Genomic DNA, 19,520 nt, shown 5'->3' with positions numbered 1-19,520 from the left:
CAGAGAGAGACGGAGAGTGGCAAGATGGCGCCCGCAACGACGCTGAAGGAGACTGTGGCGCAGATACACCATGTGCCCAGCCAGCCTGAAGAACAACTCCCGACCTCACAAGATCTCTTTACCCCAGGGGGAGAAGAACTTCTTCCAGGGCTACAGGTAACCTGCAAGCAGATGGCGATAGAAGTAGCCAAGATACTGGTGCCGGACCTGGTGGCCTCTCTAGAATCAACAGTGGCTAAATCCCTGGCACAGATGCAGGCCACGCTGGCAACTCATGCCAATCAGATCTCGGAGCTCGAGGGGAGGATGCAGAGAACGGAGGGAGAGCTGGCAGATTGCCTGATTAATGTAGTCAGAGAATGCGAGTATCTTATGGTGAAAACAGAGGACCTGGAAAACGGCTCCCGCAGGAGTAATCTAAGGATGGTGGGGCTGCCAGAGTTGGTACCTGTGACGCAACTGTTACAAATATGTTCCACCGAGCTACCTGCTGCACTAGGCCTCACAGGACCTTGCCCGGTAGAACGAGCCCATCGAATGGGATCCCCTCCGCCGCAAACAACTGACGCGGTGACCAAACGCCTGGGGAATAGACCGCGCCAGGTGATCATGAAATTCCTCAGCTTTACTGACAAACAAATGGTTATACAAGCGTTTAAGAAGGCAAGGTCAGAGGTCGTCATACGAGGAGCTAAGGTGCTGTTGTTCAACGACTACTCGGCTGAGGTGACCAAACAAAGGAAGGCATTCGCACCAATTTGCACTCTGCTGGTGAAACATCAGATCAGATTTGCTCTACAGTACCCGGCGGTGCTCAGGATTTTCCACCAGGACGGGGCCATGGAAACCTTACGATCTCCGTTGGCTGCCTCCTCTTTTGTGGATTCGCTAAGGAAAGATACAGAATCTGCGGTACCATCTGACACTATTAAGAGGAGACGTACACAGAGTCCACGCTCTGCTTCAGATGTCATGGACTGAACAGTAACATGTGATAAGTATAGCCATGCTCTGCGACACTTATACCGGTTTTGGCATACTGCGTCCCTTCGTAGTATAGATGTTGTCTTGCTCTCTACCCATTTCCCTGATGTACGGGGATAAGCAATAGGGCCCGGGGTGGACTGGGGCGCAATCCCTTCTTATTCAGATAACTCTGGTAACTATGGGGAGTTCACGAGGCTCCGTTGTGGAAGCGAAAGAAGTGAAGTCCACAACTACTTTCACTCGTGTTTTTCTTCGTATCACAACCATCTTATACTGTTTTGGTATTGTTCTGATATGTTTTCATGCTGTACATGTTATAATTACTTATGTTTTTGTTGTTTTTCTTTGTTGCCAAAGAGATTCACCCCACCCGCTAAAGTGTAAGCTGTTTGGACCCAGTGACATCACCCCCCCCCCCCCATTCATGCGCATAACATCATGGAATGTCAAGGGACTAAATTCACCTAACAAACGGATGAGCGTGCTTAGACATCTAAAACGTTTAAAAACAGACATAGCGCTACTCCAAGAGACTCACCTAACTGATTTTAATCGGATGAAGAAACTGTGGGTGGGTGATGTCCTGGGATCCTCGGCTGTGAGAGGGAAAGCAAAAGGTATGATCCTGTTAAGCAGGAAGATGACATACACGGTGCTGCACTCGGAAGCAGATGACCATGGTGGGATATCACGTGTTATATATGACTCACCCTCAGGTAAACTGCACATTTATAATGTATATGGCCCAAATGACCACAGCAAACCCTTTCTACAAAATTTAGAGCTGGACATACTGCAAAATAGAGGGAACAGTCTCATAGTGGGAGGGGATTTTAATGTGGTATTGCACAGCTCAGAGGATAGGAAACGCTCACGTCCCCCCACCACACACACGACTAGCAGGGACCAACTTCTCCAAACTCTTCTCACCTCCACACATTTGGTAGATACCTGGCGCCACCTCCACCCCGACAACAGGGAGTACACTCACTATTCCTACGCACATGACATGTGGTCTCGCATAGACTATTTATTATTATCACCAAACCTGCTGTCAAAACTATCAGGGGCGGAAATTCATGACCTAGCTATTTCTGACCACGCCCCGATTAGTATCACCATCCGCCCAGATTACCCTAAGGGCACAGACATTCTGTGGCGATATCCCTCGGCCATGGCTAAGGACACAGACTTTATCCTGTTTCTGAAAGGGTGGTGGGTTGAATACTGCAGAGACAATAGGGAACACACCGATAGTCCTTTTCTGATGTGGGAAACGGCGAAAGCTGTGCTAAGGGGACGAATAATCTCTCATTACTCTGGTAAAAAGAAAGCCGCTGTCCTGAACTTTAACTCCTCTACACAGGCCCTGAGAGCGGCCTATACTAGCTACCTACAATCCCCTACTGCAGATAACAAAGAGAAGGGGGTTACCGCCAAACGTGGGTTTGACCTGCCGCAAGATATGTTGGAGAATTTTGTTAGAGAACAAAAACCGGCCGAATTCTTCAGATATGGAGACAAGGCAGGTAGATTGTTGGCAAATCTTGCGTCAGGCCAAAGACGGGTGACGAATATATCGTACCTCAGAGATGAGAATGGCACCCCCCAACATGACCCTAACATTATTAATACCCGATTCTAGCAATATTACAAAACGCTTTACACCCAGGGCACACAAAACATCTCAGAGGGGAAAACTTTTCTTGATCGATTGGATCTCCCATTAGTTACCCCTGAGCAATTGGAAACCCTGAATGCCCCACTGACGACACAAGAAATAGAACACACAATTCAACGCCTACCGAATCATAAGGCGCCAGGGCCCGACCGATTTACCAGCAAATTTTATAAATCCCTCAGATCGGAAATAACACCCACATTGCTGACAGTATATAATCATACATTATCCAGGGAAAAAAACCTGCCTACTGGGGATATGGCGTACATCAAGGTGTTGCCAAAGCAGGGAAAGGATCTTTCGAACCCTACCGCCTACCGCGGTAATGATTTATCATTAATAAATCAGGATGTCAAAATCTTGTCGAAAATTATGGCAGACAGGCTGGCCTCCATCCTTCCCTCTCTTGTAGGCCCCCATCAGGTGGGATTTGTCTTGGGGCGAGCGGCAGTGACTAATATAAGGACAGTCCTTGCGGTGCAGGATACGGTGGCGAGGAGTGGGGACAGCGGGGAACCCCCGCCTTGTTGGGGATCGACGCCGAGAAGGCATTCGATAATATTAACTGGAATTGGATGCAGCTGGTGTTAGACCCCTTTGGGGTTTTTGGCATGCTCAGGTCTTATGTCAATGCCTTGTACAAAACACCCAAAGCCAGAGTCTATACAGCGGGCTTCTTATCGGAAGTAATCCACCTGCAGAAAGGCACCCGTCAAGGTTGCCCGCTGTCCCCACTCCTGTTCGATCTAGCGCTGGAGCCTTTGGCACGCCATCTCCTCTCCTCACCATTTTATGAAGGGATCCGGGTGGGAGGAAGGGAAGTCCGTCTTACATGTTTTGCCAATGATTTACTACTTTTCCTACAGTCCCCTTCCAAACACCTCAATCAAATATTCTCTACTTTCGCCCACTATGAATCCTACTCAGGCTATAAAATGAACCCTACAAAAAGCCAGCTGATGTATTTAGACACTTACACCTCATCCCCCATCTTCCCACAAGGAGTAGAAGTGGTATCTACATGTCTCACATACTTAGGGATAAAAATAGGTAAATATCCCCAATCCCTCTACAGATTAAATTACACCCCACTAATCACTAAGATCATTAAGGAACTGGAGCGTTGGCAAAACCTGCCATTGTCCCTCACGGGCAGAGCACACCTGCTCAAGATGGTGAGCTTTGCGAGACTTCTCTACCCCCTACAGACAATACCCCTCTTGTTACGTCACTTGGATGTCAGGCAGTTGCAATCCGCTTTTGTCAAATTCTTGTGGCAGGGCAAACGTCCATGCATAGCTTACAGAAAGCTCTGTCTTCCAAAAGCTAGTGGCGGCCTGCAGCTCCCTGACATCCGACTGTATAACTTAGCGTCACTATCTAGACAAGTACGGGACTGGGTCTGGGGTATGTCGTGGTTTTCCAATCTACCCTTAGAACGTAGTTTTGCACACCCATGGGACCTGGGGGCACTCTTACACACTAAACGAGCAGACTTACCCCGCCCCATTAGGAATAGTTTATTAATGACCGATACCATAGCTGCATGGAAAGCGATTAGGAAACTTTACCCTACACCCTTCTGTATGTCTAAGTACATGCCTTTTTGGAACTCACCTTCCTTCCCGTTAGGGAGCCAGAATAAATTATTCAGGTTGTGGAAATCCAAGGGGTACTATGTGTTAATGACCTTATAGATGCAGAGAAAGGTGCTCTCCATCCCTGGGACTATATATCAATGAAATTTGACCTACCACAACATCATAGACTTCAATATTTACAGCTTCTAAGTCACTGTAAGGGCTTGGTACGTGATTTTGCAAAAGCAGAACGGACGAACAGATTTGATCTGCTGATGGGGACTGCTGACAACAAAATGTCCCTATCCAATTTATATCGATCCCTAGCCTCGCATGTCTTTGACACGCTAGACCACACTCTCTTTAATGCCTGGTCATTGCATATAGAAGACACGGACTTACACAACAAAATTGTTCGCCAATTCATTGTAAACGAGAGGTGGAGAGAGATGCACATCCGGCTCATTCACAAGGCCATTTATGCCTTCAATTTCCCCTACAAGGAGGCTCCCGCTCACTATTTGCGACATTGTCCGAAATGTGAAACCCCCAAGGCTGACTTATTTCACGCCCTGTGGACATGCCCTTACGTGGCCCCGTTATGGAATGAAGTCGGGAACTTTATTAGACGAATATGGCAGAGGACCATTAAGATAGATCCTGTTGGCTGTCTGCTCCATTATACCTGTGAACAGAGGGATGATCCCGAACCACCTCTCGTAGCTAACAAAGCCATACACAATGTACTGCTAGTTGTGATTAAATGTTTATTGCGGAACTGGCTGAAGGACACGGTTCCATCAATACAGGACATTAGCGACACTCTAAAACATTTACTAAACATGGATAAACTACATACACTTATAAACAAGGAACAGTCCGCAAAAAATTTCTTTGCAAAATAGAGGGCCTTTATAGTCCATACCTTTTCAAGGGAGGAGATCACACACCTCATGAGTCCCTTTAGATGTACTGAATGGTATTGCAAAGAAGATTTGAAAGGCACACTGGGTCCACTGAAACTTGCCTGATATAAAGAAAGGGTGGGGGGGGGGGGGGAGTCTCCTTGGCTTTTGCATTTCTGTTTGTGTTGACGGTTGGTTATAGCTGTTAATGGTTATGTCTCCTATCTCATAATATTCATTTTGGTTACGGCAACATGATCTGCAGATGTGACGGCGCTGCTGTAACATACGTAGACCATAAAAATGAAAAATAAAAGGACTATGCAATCTGGACATTATAAGGCGAACATTTGCCTTTGCATTCTAACTACCGAATGTTTCTTCTCAGTGTTTTGAGTTCAGAATCTTTCTTTGCCGTGTTCTGAGGTTGAAATGTTTCTTTGTCGGGTTCTGAATGTTTGCAGCGTTCTGAGTTCAGAATGTTTCTTTGCAGTGTTCTTAGTTTCGAATGTTTTCTCCATCACATTCTGAGTTTGAAATGTTTTTCGTTGTGTTCTAAGTTCAGAAAGTTTCTTCATTGTCTTATGAGTTCAGAATCTTTCTTTGCCGCGTTCTGAGTTCTGAATGTTTCTTTGCAGCGTTCTAAATGTTTGTTTGCAGCGTTCTGAGTTCGGAATGTTTCTTTGCAGCGATCTTTGTTTTGAATGGGTCTTCACAGCGTTCTGAGGTTAGAATGTTTCTTCTCTGTCTTATGAGTTCGGAATGTTTCTTTGTCGCGTTCTGAATGTTTCTTCGCTGTCTACTGAGTTCGGAATGTTTCTTTGTTGCGTTCTAAATGTTTGTTTGCAGCGTTCTGAGTTCGGAATGTTTCTTCGCAGCTTTCTTAGTTTTGAATGTTTCTTCACTGCGTTCTGAGGTTAGAGTGTTTCTTCTCTGTCTTATGAGTTCGGAATCTTTCTTTGCTGCGTTCTGAGTTCGGAATCTTTCTTTGTTGCGTTCTGAATGTTTGTTCGCAGCATTCTGAGTTCGGAATGTTCTCAATGTTTCTTTGCAGTGCTCTGAATTCGGAATGTTTCTTCACATTTTTGTGGGTTTGGAATTTTTTTTTCCCACATTCTGACTACCAAATGTTTTTTCACAGTGCTATGAGTTCGGAAAGTTTCTTCACTGCTCTTTGAATGTTTCTTCGCTGCGTTCTGAGTTCGGAATGTTTCTTTGTTGTGTTCTAAGGGCCCTATTCCACCGGACGATTATCGTTCAGATTATCGTTAAATCGTTCGAATCTAAACGATAATCGTTTGTTTGAATAGCAGTTAATGACTAACGACCAAACGAGAAATCGTTGATCTTTTAATAAGACCTGGACCTATTTTTATCGTTGCTCCTTCGCAAATCGTTCCCCTTTAATAAGAAGTCGATTGGACGTTCGCAGTAGTGACGACCGCAAGAACGATCATAAGTAACGATTATCTTTCCATGTAAATGGGTGAACGATTTCAGGTCTTTCGTAATAGCGGTCGTTTGGATCGTTTATCGTTAACGATTATGCAAACGATAATCGTCCCGTGGAAGTTTGGAAAGCAAGCTCCAGGAGCGATACACAGTATAGAGGAGGGCGCACATGACAGAAAGGTGAACAGCAGGGCAGAGGTGTTATAGGGAGAAATAGCAACTTTGGAAGTTAGCCTGTGTGGAGCTGGTCAGTGAGAAGTTCCGCCCACCTTGTTGTTTATACCTGGTGATGAAGTTTGAATGTCACAGTGGCTGGAGCAGGAGGGGGATTTGGAGGCATTGGTGGTTAAAAATGGCAGTGGTGATCATGTGGTAATAGTCTTGGGAAGGGGCAGGTCCCAGGCTATTTACCAAGCCTGCGGGATAGATGATGTAATTTTTGCTTAATAAGACGCACCCGACTATAAGACGCACCCCTGATTTAGACCACTATAAACAGGTAAAAAATATTTCATGCTAATTAAACTTCCCTGGTTGTCTAAGGTCATGAAGGGGATAAAGCAGTGAAGGGGGTCAAAGTTTATTGAAATGGCAGTGCTTTGTACCTACACATACACAGCTGCTGCATGCACAATATACACTCAGCTCTTCTACATCATACACACTCAGCTCTGCTGTATCATACACACTCAGCTCTGCTACATCATACACACTCAGCTCTGCTACACCATACACACTCAGCTCTGCTACACCATACACACTCGGCTCTGCTGTGTGTTCTATGATGGAATAATATGCAAGTTTGGATCTATTATACAGTAGGAAACCAAGCACTTTCTAGAGCAACATAAAAGGTTTATTAATGCAAATCTAATTCCTAGGTCAAAAAGAGGGACAGAGGGACATGAGTCAAAAGTAAGGACTGTCCCTCCATAAGAGGGACACTTGGTAGGTATGCAGGTTGCATTTTCCTGCAGTATTACTGTAGGTATCAAGCATAAAAGTCCACCACTCACTGGAAAAGACGTCTTCAAAACTTTATTTTCTCATATGCAGGGAGGGGAAGATGGAGTGACGCAGGTGCATCAACTGGGATAGCTATTTCGGGACTACTCCCTTCCTCTAAGCCAGTGTGATATGTCACACCAGGGAGGGCAGCCTAATCTGGCTCGCAAACTAGAGGAGGGCATGTCACTAGGGCATACCCGAGACCGCTGGTAAGGAACGTTTTTTTATACGTGCCCTTAATTAAGATAGGAATAATCTCCCTTATACTGCCCATAAAAATGATAGACATCAGATAGATGACAAGACATTTACATTTGCATTCCAGACCTCGCGATGAATGAGATAGTCAGTAAAGTGGTAATTCGCAGAGTATGTGGCTGGCAAGTTTTTATGTAGGTAAGACTAAAAGACCCCTATAGACCCGCTTCAAAGAGCGCTGCTACTCTGTAAAGGTCAAACAAGGGGGTTCCCCGCATCATCGAACATGTCAAGTCAAGCATGGCGGGGACACAGGGGTCTTAGGCTTTCTTGGTCTGGAAAGGGTTACCCAGCCACCAGGGGCGGAGATCATCACCGCTGCTTATTTCAAAGAGAATCCTTTAGGATATCCAAATTAGAAGCAACCGGTTCCACAGGTATGAACGAAAGGAATGATCTGAGTATGTTTATATAAGACGGTGTCTTATATGTTTACATTATGCTGCCATTTATCATTGCGCTTGCTATTGGTTGCCACATTTTATTTTATAACATGCACCTGTGCGTATAAAGCACCTCCCTGGTGTGACGTATCGCCCTGGCTTAGAGGAAGGGAGTAGTCCTTAAATAGCTATCCCAGTTGATGCACCTGGACCTTCACTGCTCCATCTTCCTCTCCCTGCACAAGAGAAAATAAAGCTTTGAAGACGTCTCTCCAGGTGAGTGCTGGAGTTTGTTCTTTTATGCATATTTGTTACTCATTCTATGCACCCCGGTTGACTCACCTGTACGTGTGCCCTAGGAACTTCCATCTCCCAGCTAACTCCCCGTTTGGGATTCAGTGCGAGCAGTGCGGGTTTGCCATTCACTCCCACGCCATAATTACCGCAGGTATACTGTAAAAATAATTTACAATGGTATTGCCAACAGACACCATTTATATAGATTTCTATGCATACTGTATATTAAAATAAAAACTTAATCTTCTCTTTTTCTTGCATATTTCACCAACCTAATCTATTGCTGCAATACAAAGCAAGCATTATACAGCATTACCTTCAGTATTGTACAGCTATTGTAGGAAAGGATACATTAAGTGCAGTAATAAGTGACATCACCAAAGGTTCTTCAGCTCGGTAAGTTCCCCATCTGGATGCGACGCATATCCCCTTCAGATTTCTCTCCTGCACTGATCTCACTGATCTGTACTGGCAGGAGCAGGGAGAGGACTGTGCAGCTATCAGCTATTTAGCAAGATATTTTCTTCATTTGCTAAAAAGTGCATCTAGTAAAACAAAAAATACTGTAATGTTATAGTTACATGTACATGTCTCTGCTCCCTGCTGTTTGTACCTGTAAATTAACAAGCGGAGCTTCCTGTTCTATCTCCAGCTTGAGCCCGAGTGTACTGTTATTCTAGGGAGATGGTTGTTATCAAGGGGTTAAAGTATAAAATAATGTACTACCCCTTTCCTCCCAATTCAATTCACAATCCACGTACCTGTAGTTTATTATTCCTCCTCTATAGTGCAGACTGTACAGGACCTGTGGTGACACGCCTTCAGTATGTACTCTAATGTTACTGAATTGGCTCCCGGCTGCAGTTTTTGCCCTAATTTGTACAAAATCACAGTTAAAATAACAAAAAAAAAAAAAGGCAGCAATTCTTTTGCAAATCATGGCAGAACTGTAGCCAGAGCACAATACACCACTTAAAGTGTCACTGTCATTTAATTTTTAATTTTTTTTTTCCCAGAAATTAGTACAGGCGATTTTAAGAAACTTTCTAATTGGGGTTATTAGCCGGAAAATGCATTTTTATCATGAAAAAGCAGTTTGAAGCTCTTCCTCCCTGTCTTCATGGTTCTCTTATGAAGAGTGAAGGGGTGGAGGGAAATGAGGCACGAAAACATGACAACAAAGAGTTAATTAGCTACATCACCAGTTTATCTCTCTGACCTCTCAGACCTCTGAAGCTTTTATGTAGCTCCCTGCTGTGTAATCCTTTGTTCTCTGCTCTCTGCTGCCTACTAATCTCCCTCCTTCCCCCTCCCCTCTCCATAGGTTACACAGGGCTTGACTGATGTAAAAGAGTCAAGATTTCCTGATAATGAGCTGTGAATGAGACAGAGGAGGGGGGATTGGGACCTGGGAAAAGTCATTTTGAATGCAGATAATGGCATATTTGCCTAATATATCCAAATACAAAGTTTCTTAAAATTGCCTGTACTATTGATTTCTGCAACCAAAAAAAAAGAAATGACAGTGACTCTTTAAAGTATAAATTTGTTGGGGGGGGGGGGGCTGTTTGGTACACTGGGGGCTCGACTACTACCTTCAGAGCAGCGCTCCACCACGGCCGGCCTGCCTTCCTAATGAATATTTATCCAGTGCAGTTTGCAGAGCGCATTGTTTACATTTAGTAAAATCTGAACAAAATTGTTTTTTTCTCTTTGTCTTTCAGAAACATGAGGATCGTTCTGATCTTGGGAGTAGCTTTACTTTTCACATTGGCCTTTGCTGATCATGAGGAAGGCCATCATAAACATGACCACCGTGATCACAAAGACGGCCATCACAAGAAAGGGGAACATCATGGAGACGAGCCCCACCTTCACCTTAATGATTCCTTACCCTGCCATAAGATAATGCCCTATAATTCTAAATTTGCTTTTGCCCTGTTTCGGCAGGTAGTTCAAGATCATCCTTCTGAGAACATTGTCTTCTCTCCTCTTAGCATATCTACTGCATTTGCTTTCCTGTCCCTTGGTGCTAAGTCTCAGACCAAATCACAGATCATGGGAGGATTGGGCTTTAACACTTCTGAGATCTCTGAACAAGAAATTCATGATTGCTTCCAACATCTTCTGGGCATAATGAATGATGCGGAAAGGGAGCTGCAGCTAAGCAGTGGGAACGCTCTCTTTATTTCCAAGGAACACAACATTCTCCAGTTGTTCTTAGATGAAGCTCAGAGGCTCTACCACTCCGAGGCGTTTTCTACTGATTTCAAGAACACTGAAGAAGCAAAACATCAGATCAATAGTTATGTGGAGAAGAACACCCAAGGCAAGATCGCCGAGCTGCTGGACAGTGTAGACCAGGACGCCATATTTGTCCTCATCAACTACATTTACTTCAGAGGTAATCCTTTATGTTATAATAGAGCATGGTTTCCTTATTAGAAAAGTTTTCTAAGTCTTAGTATTAATGATTGGCCAATAGACATCATAGAGTTGTTGCAGTAGCACATAAACCAATTTCAGATCCACCTGTGTTCAGGCCTGTATTTAGAGTTCATGCTGCCCTAGGCACTTTGCATGCTGAGGCCCCCCCCCCCCCCCCCCCCCCCGCCTACCCCTATCCCCTATTAGTGGTGTTCTGGGGTCACTTCCCTGCACTGAGCCCCCACAGATCTATGTATTCTTATATGCCACAAAGCATCCCGTGTGTGTTGCACCTAGGAACCAACTACAACAGCTGCAGGCACTAGCCTAGCATGTACTGACAGTCTGCAGCCCTCAGGATATGCTGGGAGTTGTAGTGCTTGCAGCTCTTGTAGTTGGGTCCTAGTTTAAAAGTTTGCGCTAGTGTACTGTAGTGACCGCAGGGCTGTGTCAGTACACTACCGCAAACAATACACTGACCCATTTAGACCCCAATGGTACACAGGCTCTGCACACTATAGAAGTGATTACAGTGCAGTTACTAATGACTCACAGGTGACGTCTTCTCTGATTGCCGTTGCTTACTTTTTGCTTTCTTCTCCATCTGGCACAGCTATCATGAAGACTTCTCCGACCACAACTCGTCTGCAGGCGCGCAGCTGGGGGTGACTGGGGCAGGAAGGCAGCTGGGGGTGACGGGGAGCAGCTGGGGGTGACTGGGGAAGGGAGGCAGCTGGGGGTGAAAGGGGGAGCAGCTGGGATGACAGGGACAGCAGCTGGGGTGACAGGTTGAGCAGCTAGGGGTGGCAGGGGCAGGGGAGCAGCTGGGGTGATGTGCAGATGGAGAAAATGGGGGCAGAAAGAGCAGTTGGGGTAACAGGGAGAAGATAAGGCAGCTGGGGTGGCAGGGGGTAAGGTTGGGGGGCAGAAGGAGCAGCTGGGAATAGTTGGGGTGGCAGGCAGAAGATGGGGGGCAGCTGGGGTGACAGGGGAAGGGGGAGAAGCTGGGCGGGCAGGGGAGAAGCTGGGGGGGGCAGGGGGAGAAGCTGGGGGGGCAGGGGTAGAAGCTGGGAGGACACACAGGGAGTGCAGATGGGGGCAGGGGGAGAAGATGGTGGTCAGCTGGGGTAACAGGGGCAGGGGGAGCAGCTGGAGGGGGGCGTAACTGTGCGGTGGAGGAGAAGCTGGGGGAGCAGCTGGAGGGCAGGGGGAGAAGCTGGAGGGCAGGGGAAGCAGCTGGGAGGGCAGGGGGAGCAGCTGGGGGTGGGCAGGGGAGCATATGGGGGCAGGGAGAGAAGCTCAGGGGCAGGGAGAGAAGCTCGGGGGCAGGGAGAGGGGGGAGAGGGAGCAGCCGAGGAGGGACAGGGGAGCGCTCAGCTGGGGGGACAGGCAGGGGGAGTAGGCTGGGGGGAAGAGGGAGTAGCCGGGGGGCAGAGGCAGGCTGGGCAGGTCTTCCCTAAAGCAGATTCGGGTCCGGGGTGAGCTTCTTCCTACACAGACAGCCTCGATCATTTGTTCCCTGATGGTGCCGCCCCCCCCCCGCAGGGTGCCGCCCTAGGCACCGGACCACGGGTGCCTAGTGGCAAATACGTGCCTGTGATACTCTTCTATACAATGTCACAGCTTAGCCCCACTCATCCTATCCAATAATTCAGTATTTTTCTTATACTCACTTCATTCTAGGGAAATGGGAACATCCATTTGACGAGAGATTGACAGAAGAGGGAGATTTTCATGTCAATAAGAATACAACTGTGAAGGTGCCTTTCATGTCCAGAACTGGAATGTACAAAGTGGCTTTCACTGACGAGGGCACCGTTGTCTCCATACCCTATAAAGGAGATGCCAATGCCCTATTCATCCTGCCAGATGAGGGGAAGATTTCCCAGTTAGAACAAAATTTCAATGGAGAATTAATGTTGAAGTGGAAGAAAACAATGCAGAGACGGTAAGAAACTATCTATCTATCTCTGTATGACCGATGTAAAATGCTGTCAAAGGTCTTTTCTCATAGAGTGTCTCTTTTTATTTTTTGTAGATTGGTGGACTTATTCCTCCCCAAATTCTCTGTCTCCGGCACGATCAACCTTAAAGAAACCTTAAGCAAATTGGGTGTAGTAGACGTCTTCTCAAACAATGCCAATCTTTCTGGTATTACTGGAAAAGCCAACATGAAGGTTTCTAAGGTCAGTTCTATCTGTCTCTCTATCTAAAAACAAAAATGTTCAGCACTTCCATGCCAAATGTAATAAAGGCTCTGGTGTTTACTGTTGTTAAAAAAACACACACAAAAAAAGTTTGCAAGAATCTGCCTGGTCTATCTGTGAGATAGCAGTCTCATCCTACTTTTTTGGTGACCAAAACTCTTTTTTTTTATTTTTTCACTGCTATCCTTTGTTGGTCATTTTTTGCACATATTGTTCCACCTGATTTGCACTTTGTGGCACTTGATAATAGGGTCAGATAGTTTACAGATAGTTGCATGGTGCACTTTATATTGTATATTTTCTTGTGATGTTATTATGCTGTTATCTCTGTATTATTGTGTAATGTTTTTAAATTTTCTTGTGTCTTTTTGTGTTTAAATAAAGTACAGTAATACCTCGGTTTTCGAACGCTTTGGAACTCGAACTGCTTGGTATTCGAACGAAAATTTACCCAGAAATAGTGTTTGGAATTAGAACTTTGCTTGGTTTTCGAACGTTTTTCGAACGTTTTTGCGAGCGTGGATGGTGGGTTGTACCTGGCGAGTTAAGCAGTGGTGAGGCTTCCCATACAGTACAGTGCTGTATAAGACTGCTGGAGTGCATATACAGTGCAGTAGTAGTACAGGCAGTGCACCACCATCTCCCATACATTACAGTGCTTGGATCTGGGAGACGCTATACAGTAAAGGATGGGTGAGGAGTTGGTGACTACTGTGCTATAATTGCTGGTTCTGATGAACATTTCTTATGTGCCAGCCCATTTCTTATATGTTTAGTGCTTGTTCTGTACTGTACTGTAGTGGTTATACTGAGCACTTATCAGTGTAATAAATGAGGATTGTAGGTAATTATTGGTGGCTGCTGGAACCAATTAATCACATTTACATTATTTCCTATGGGAAGACACTGCTCGGTTTTCAAACTGCCTTCCTGAACCAATTAAGTTCGAGAACCGAGGTACCACTGTATATGAATTATAAATTTGAGGTTCAGACCTTCTTCTTTCCAGACCTGATTCCCTTTCTTTTTGTGCACATTTATGTAGAACTAGAGTGAATTCTGTTAGGCTGTTAAGCAATGCTTCCCATTGTTTTATAAATCTAGGACAATTACATGATTGGTAGTCTACTGGGCAGTAAGGGGAAAATGTTACATTGATTTTGCGCCACTATTTTGGCTAATAATCACTTTTCACTGAGTAAACATTTGTGTAAAATTTATAAAGGCATTTGTGCTGCCTTTTTTAGCCAAGCTGTTTAAGCCAAAAAAATTACTCACACAAATTCATCAAGGCCACTACGTCTACTAATGAATTTTGGGCAAGGAACCAATTGTGCAGATGATAAATGTGCCCCAGTTCTAGTACTTCACTTATGTGGGGTTTATTTCCAAACTGTGTTACCATTTGGGATGGGTAACACAATTTCATCATAGTTTTCATCCAAATTTTACATGAATAGTAAATTTTACAGTAATACAGTTCAATATATTCATCTATCTCCTATCTACCTTTCAACATATCTGTCCATCTCCTTATCTTAATTCTATGTAATACTTTCATTCTCCACCTCCACAGGCTGTCCATAAAGCCGCACTCACCGTTGACGAGAAGGGAACAGAAGCCGCAGGCTCTACGGCCTTTGAGGCAGTCCCCACGATGCTTCCTCCTCGTATTATATTCAACCGACCTTTTAAGATTTTAATGTACGACAAAGAAACGATTTTTTTCGGTGCAAAAATTGTAAACCCTCAGAAATGATTCTCTTCCAAACGTTCCATCAATAAAATATTATAGATTGTTCATTTTTTTTATTTTATTTTTTATATTGCAACAATGATATACTGCACAGTTAAGCCCCTATTACAGGGGCCGACAGTGAGGAGCAACCGAGCGCTGTCAGCGCTCGTTTGCTCCTCCTTTCCCGCTCACTGCCGCCGCTATTACACGCGGCAGCAATGAGCGGGTGAGTCCGGGGAGAGCCTGGGGGAGCTGCGGGGAGCTGCCCGGGTGATCGCTGATCGTCCGGGAAGCCCATAGGATATAGCGGCAGTCTGCTGCCAACGCTACTATTCCACGGAGCGCTGGCAGCAGATCGCTGCTATATAAGTCGTTTGTCTTTCAGCATAGTGAAAGACAAACAACTTCAACGATCAGCCGACATGAATGATGTCAGCTGATCGTTGCCTCCTACTCCACGGGACAATTATCGGCCGTAATGGCCGATATCGGCCAAAAATCGCTCTGTGGAATAGGGCCTTTAGTCAACCAGGCAAACAGATGGGCAAACATAGCTGATCCTAATTAAGGGAACGCCTGTCATGTGATACCCACTTCTATCTCATGATACTCTTATAAGAGGCTCCTGTGTCCCGCTGACGGCCGCTGGATGTCTTTTTCATCTGGAATCTGGGTACGTCATAAACGCACTTCTTCCATGATCGGCAGAGCAGGCAATCAATCACCCCGGTATGGGACGTTGCAGCTGGAAGAGCTGCAAGTGGTGGGCGGCTGTCGAAGGGGACCTGGGAGTGGCACTACAAGGCGTGGGTAAGTTTACTTTTTTCAATTTCGTGGGACTTTAACTGTGTTATCGCTCACAGTTAAATGCTGCATTACTCTGAGCCATTGACTTCCCGCCCTACCAGACTCTCTCGTAGCTGGAGGCAGCATTGCACCTCCAGCCACAAGAGGCCGCTCTCCCTCCCAGCTCCCTGGCACACAAGTGACGTCACTCATGTTTTTCAGAACTAGGAGAAAGAAGGAATGCCGAGGGACTGCACCACACCAAGTGAGTATGTGTATGGGGGGAGGATTATGTACAGTTATTTGGTATGATGATGGATAGATGGGTAGGCTCTTCTGGGGAGTGTATGGTTTGGCTTGAGAAACCTCCAGTCATGTCCTAAGTCTCTTAATGGGGTCAAACACTTGCAGGAAGGTGCAAAAAAAGAGCCTGTGGAGCCTCATTTAAAAGTCTTGAAGCACAGGACTAGCCAGATATCCTCCGGGAAGGACCCAGCCAAGAGGTGGATCCTGTAGGGAAAACACCAAAACCACCATATTAAGTGGCCTTATAAGTCAATGTAAGGTCTACAATAACTAGCAGCCAACAGTATTATCTTTGGTTGGTTTCCCTAAGATCAGTGATCTGTTTCTCTTATGGCTCTACTAAGAATTGCTCCCACCTAGCCAGAATCCTGCTCCACACTGATGAGGGGCAACACCCCGAAACAGCTGTCTGTGGATGGATACCTGGCCTTGGTTTTTACCTTGTCATTACATTGACTTATAGGGACACTTAATATGGTGGTTTTGGTGGTTTCCCTACAGGAGCTACCCCATGGCTGCATCCTTCTCAGAGGGATAGCTGGCTAGTCATGTGTTTTGAGACTCTTAAATGAGGCTCCACAGGCTCTTTTTGCATATTTGTTTCCCAGGGAGCAATGCACCTAGGATTTTACTGCATTGAGTGCTTTAACTAGCAGCCGGCAGTGTTATCTTTGGCTGGTCTCCCTGAAATCAGTGATCTGTTTCTCTTATGGCTCTACTAGGCATTGCTCCCACCTAGCCAGAATCCTGTTCCACACTGATGAGGGACAATACCCCGAAACAGCTGTCTGTGGATGGATATCTGGCCTTGGTTTTTCCCTTGTCATTACATTGACTTACAGGGCCACTTAATATGGTGGTTTTGGTGGTTTCCCTACAGGAGCCACCCCTTGGCTGGGTCCTTTCTGAAGGGATATCTGGCTAGTCCTGTGTTTCCAGACTCTTAAATGAGTCTCCATGGGCTCTTTTTTTGCAACTTCTATAAGGTGGCATTGTGCAACAAGAGCTGTATATATATCATTAGCGATGTCCATGCAGCCCTTGCCTTTAGTGTAAAATAATAAAGTATATACAGTGGGGGAAAAAAGTATTTAGTCAGTCACCAATAGTGCAAGTTCTCCCACTTAAAAAGATGAGAGGCGTCTGTAATTTACATCATAGGTAGACCTCAACTATGAGAGACAAAATGAGAAAACAAATCCAGAAATTCACATTGTCTGATTTTGTAAGAATTTATTTGCAAATTATGGTGGAAAATAAGTATTTGGTCACCTACAAACAATCAAGATTTCTGGCTCTCACAGACCTGTAACTTCTTCTTTAAGAGTCTCCTCTTTCCTCCACTCATTACCTGTAGTAATGGCACCTGTTTAAACTTGTTATCAGTATAAAAAGACACCTGTGCACACCCTCAAACAGTCAGACCCCAAACTCCACTATGGTGAAGACCAAAGAGCTGTCAAAGGACACCAGAAATAAAATTCTAGCCCTGCACCAGGCTGGAAAGACTGAATCTGCAATAGGCAACCAGCTTGGAGTGAAGAAATCAACTGGGAGCAACAATTAGAAAATGGAAGGCATACAAGACCACTGATAATCTCCCTCGATCTGAGGCTCCACGCAAAATCTCACCCCGTGGGGTCAAAATTATCACAAGAACGATGAGCAAAAATCCCAGAACCACGCGTTGGAACCTAGTGAATGAACTGCAGAGAGCTGGGACCAATGTAACAAAGCCTACCATCAGTAACACTGCTTAAGCCAGTACATGTCCGGGCCCGTCTAAAGTTTGCTAGAGAGCATTTGGATGATCCAGAAGAGTATTGGGAGAATGTCCTATGGTCTGATGAAACCAAAGTGGAACTGTTTGGTTGAAACAAAACTTGTTGTGTTTGGAGGAAAAAGAATACTGAGTTGCATCCATCAAACCACCATACCTACTGTAAAGCATGGGGGTGGAAACATCATGCTTTGGGGCTGTTTCTCTGCAAAGGGGCCAGGACGACTGATCCGGGTACATGAAAGAAGGAATGGGGCCATGTATTGTGAGATTTTGAGTGCAAACCTCCTTCCATCAGCAAGGGCATTGAAGATGAAACGTGGCTGGGTCTTTCAACATGACAATGATCCAAAGCACACCGCCAGGGCAGCTCCTGGAGTGGCCTTGCCAGTCTCCAGATCTCAACCCTATAGAAAACCTTTGGAGGGAGTTAAAAGTCTGTGTTGCCAAGCGACAGCCCCAAAACATCACTGCTCTAGAGGAGATCTGCATGGAGGAATGGGCCAACATACCAACAACAGTGTGTGCCAGCCTTGTGAAAACTTACAGAAAACATTTGACCTCTGTCATTGCCAACAAAGGATATATAACAAAGTATTGAGATTAAATTTTGTTACTGACCAAATACTTATTTTCCACCATAATTTGCAAATAATTTCTTACAAAATCAGACATTTTCTGGATTTGTTTTCTCATTTTGTCTCCCATAGTTGAGGTCTACATATGGTGTCAATTACAGACGCCTCTCTCATCTTTTTAAGTGGTGGAACTTTCACTATTGGTGACTGACTAAATATTTTTTTTCCCCACTGTACATACCTGTCCTTATCCCTGGACTTCCTGGCTTCTGCTGCTGCCCGTAGCCGCATGATTGCTGGGCTGGTATCTGAATCTCAATCACTGAGCAGCCTGACACTTTAGAGAGTGGTGACTGCGGGAAGTGGGAGAAGCCAGAAAGACACTGGGGAGCCAGTAAAAGCATCAGGGAGTGTGGACAGGTAAAGAATATAATTTATTATATTCTTTAGAGGTTCATCAGTCATCGGCCATACATCACTATTACATTTGTAATTTGTTTCTGCTCATGTATACCCTTATTGAGAATATTGATCAAACATCAGATGTGGGGGGTGGGGGGCTTGGTAAGCTCTGGTAAGAATTCGGCGGGGGCTGGGGGCTATAGTTGTGTGGGGGGCTGGGGAGGTACTTGTTTGTATGGCTGGGGGGGTAGTTGTTTGTATGGCTGGGGGGGTAGTTGTTTGTGTTGCTGGGGGCTGAGAGGGTAGTTGCGTGTATGGCTGGGGGCTGAGGGGGTAGTTGCGTGTATGGCTGGGGGGGTAGTTGTGGGTATGGCTGGGGGTTAGTTGCATGTATGGCAGGAGGTGAAAGTAGTAGCTGCGTGAATGGCTGGGGGTCATTGTGTGCATGGCTGGGGGTCAGGTTGTGTGTATGGCGGGTAATAGGTGTTGGATGTTGTCTGGAGGGATGGGAGGCTAAAGTAGCTTTATGTTACGTTAAAGGGGAGGGGGGCGGAAAATACATTACATAACAGACATAACATACATTACAACTTATGTACAACTTATTATAACTTTGTAATGTGTGTTATTCTGTGAATAATTTCTTAGCGCCGCACTACCCCTTTAAGATAATTAATAATCACGATTTTACTGTAGCAGAGTTAGATTATTTTTGGAGGATAAATAAAGGGTCAAATGTAAAGGT

General features: G+C 45.3%; 1 protein-coding gene across 6 annotated transcripts; it reads left to right on the top strand.

Annotated features, from left to right (window-relative positions):
• The first annotated feature begins 1,450 nt into the window (after positions 1-1,450).
• Positions 1,451-14,954, top strand: LOC138770708 (alpha-1-antitrypsin-like). 6 transcript variants are annotated; one of them, XM_069949889.1, is made up of 7 exons: positions 1,585-1,667; positions 8,614-8,702; positions 8,848-8,947; positions 10,276-10,955; positions 12,662-12,926; positions 13,017-13,164; positions 14,762-14,954. In XM_069949889.1, the coding sequence occupies exons 4-7, from the start codon at positions 10,280-10,282 to the stop codon at positions 14,942-14,944; spliced, it is 1,272 nt and encodes a 423-aa protein (XP_069805990.1). In that variant the 5' UTR covers positions 1,585-1,667; positions 8,614-8,702; positions 8,848-8,947; positions 10,276-10,279; the 3' UTR covers positions 14,945-14,954. The 6 variants fall into 6 exon arrangements, with proteins under 6 accessions (XP_069805989.1, XP_069805990.1, XP_069805993.1 ...); XM_069949890.1 differs by lacking the exon at positions 1,585-1,667 and adding an exon at positions 8,455-8,530; XM_069949888.1 differs by lacking the exon at positions 8,614-8,702 and having other exon boundaries at positions 1,451-1,667.
• Positions 14,955-19,520: the final 4,566 nt, after the last annotated feature.

The sequence above is a fragment of the Dendropsophus ebraccatus genome, chromosome 13, assembly GCF_027789765.1.
Source record: "Dendropsophus ebraccatus isolate aDenEbr1 chromosome 13, aDenEbr1.pat, whole genome shotgun sequence".
Taxonomy (NCBI): domain Eukaryota; kingdom Metazoa; phylum Chordata; class Amphibia; order Anura; family Hylidae; genus Dendropsophus; species Dendropsophus ebraccatus.
The sequence above is the reverse complement of the archived record's forward strand: the minus strand, read 5'-3'. Positions and strand labels throughout refer to the sequence as shown.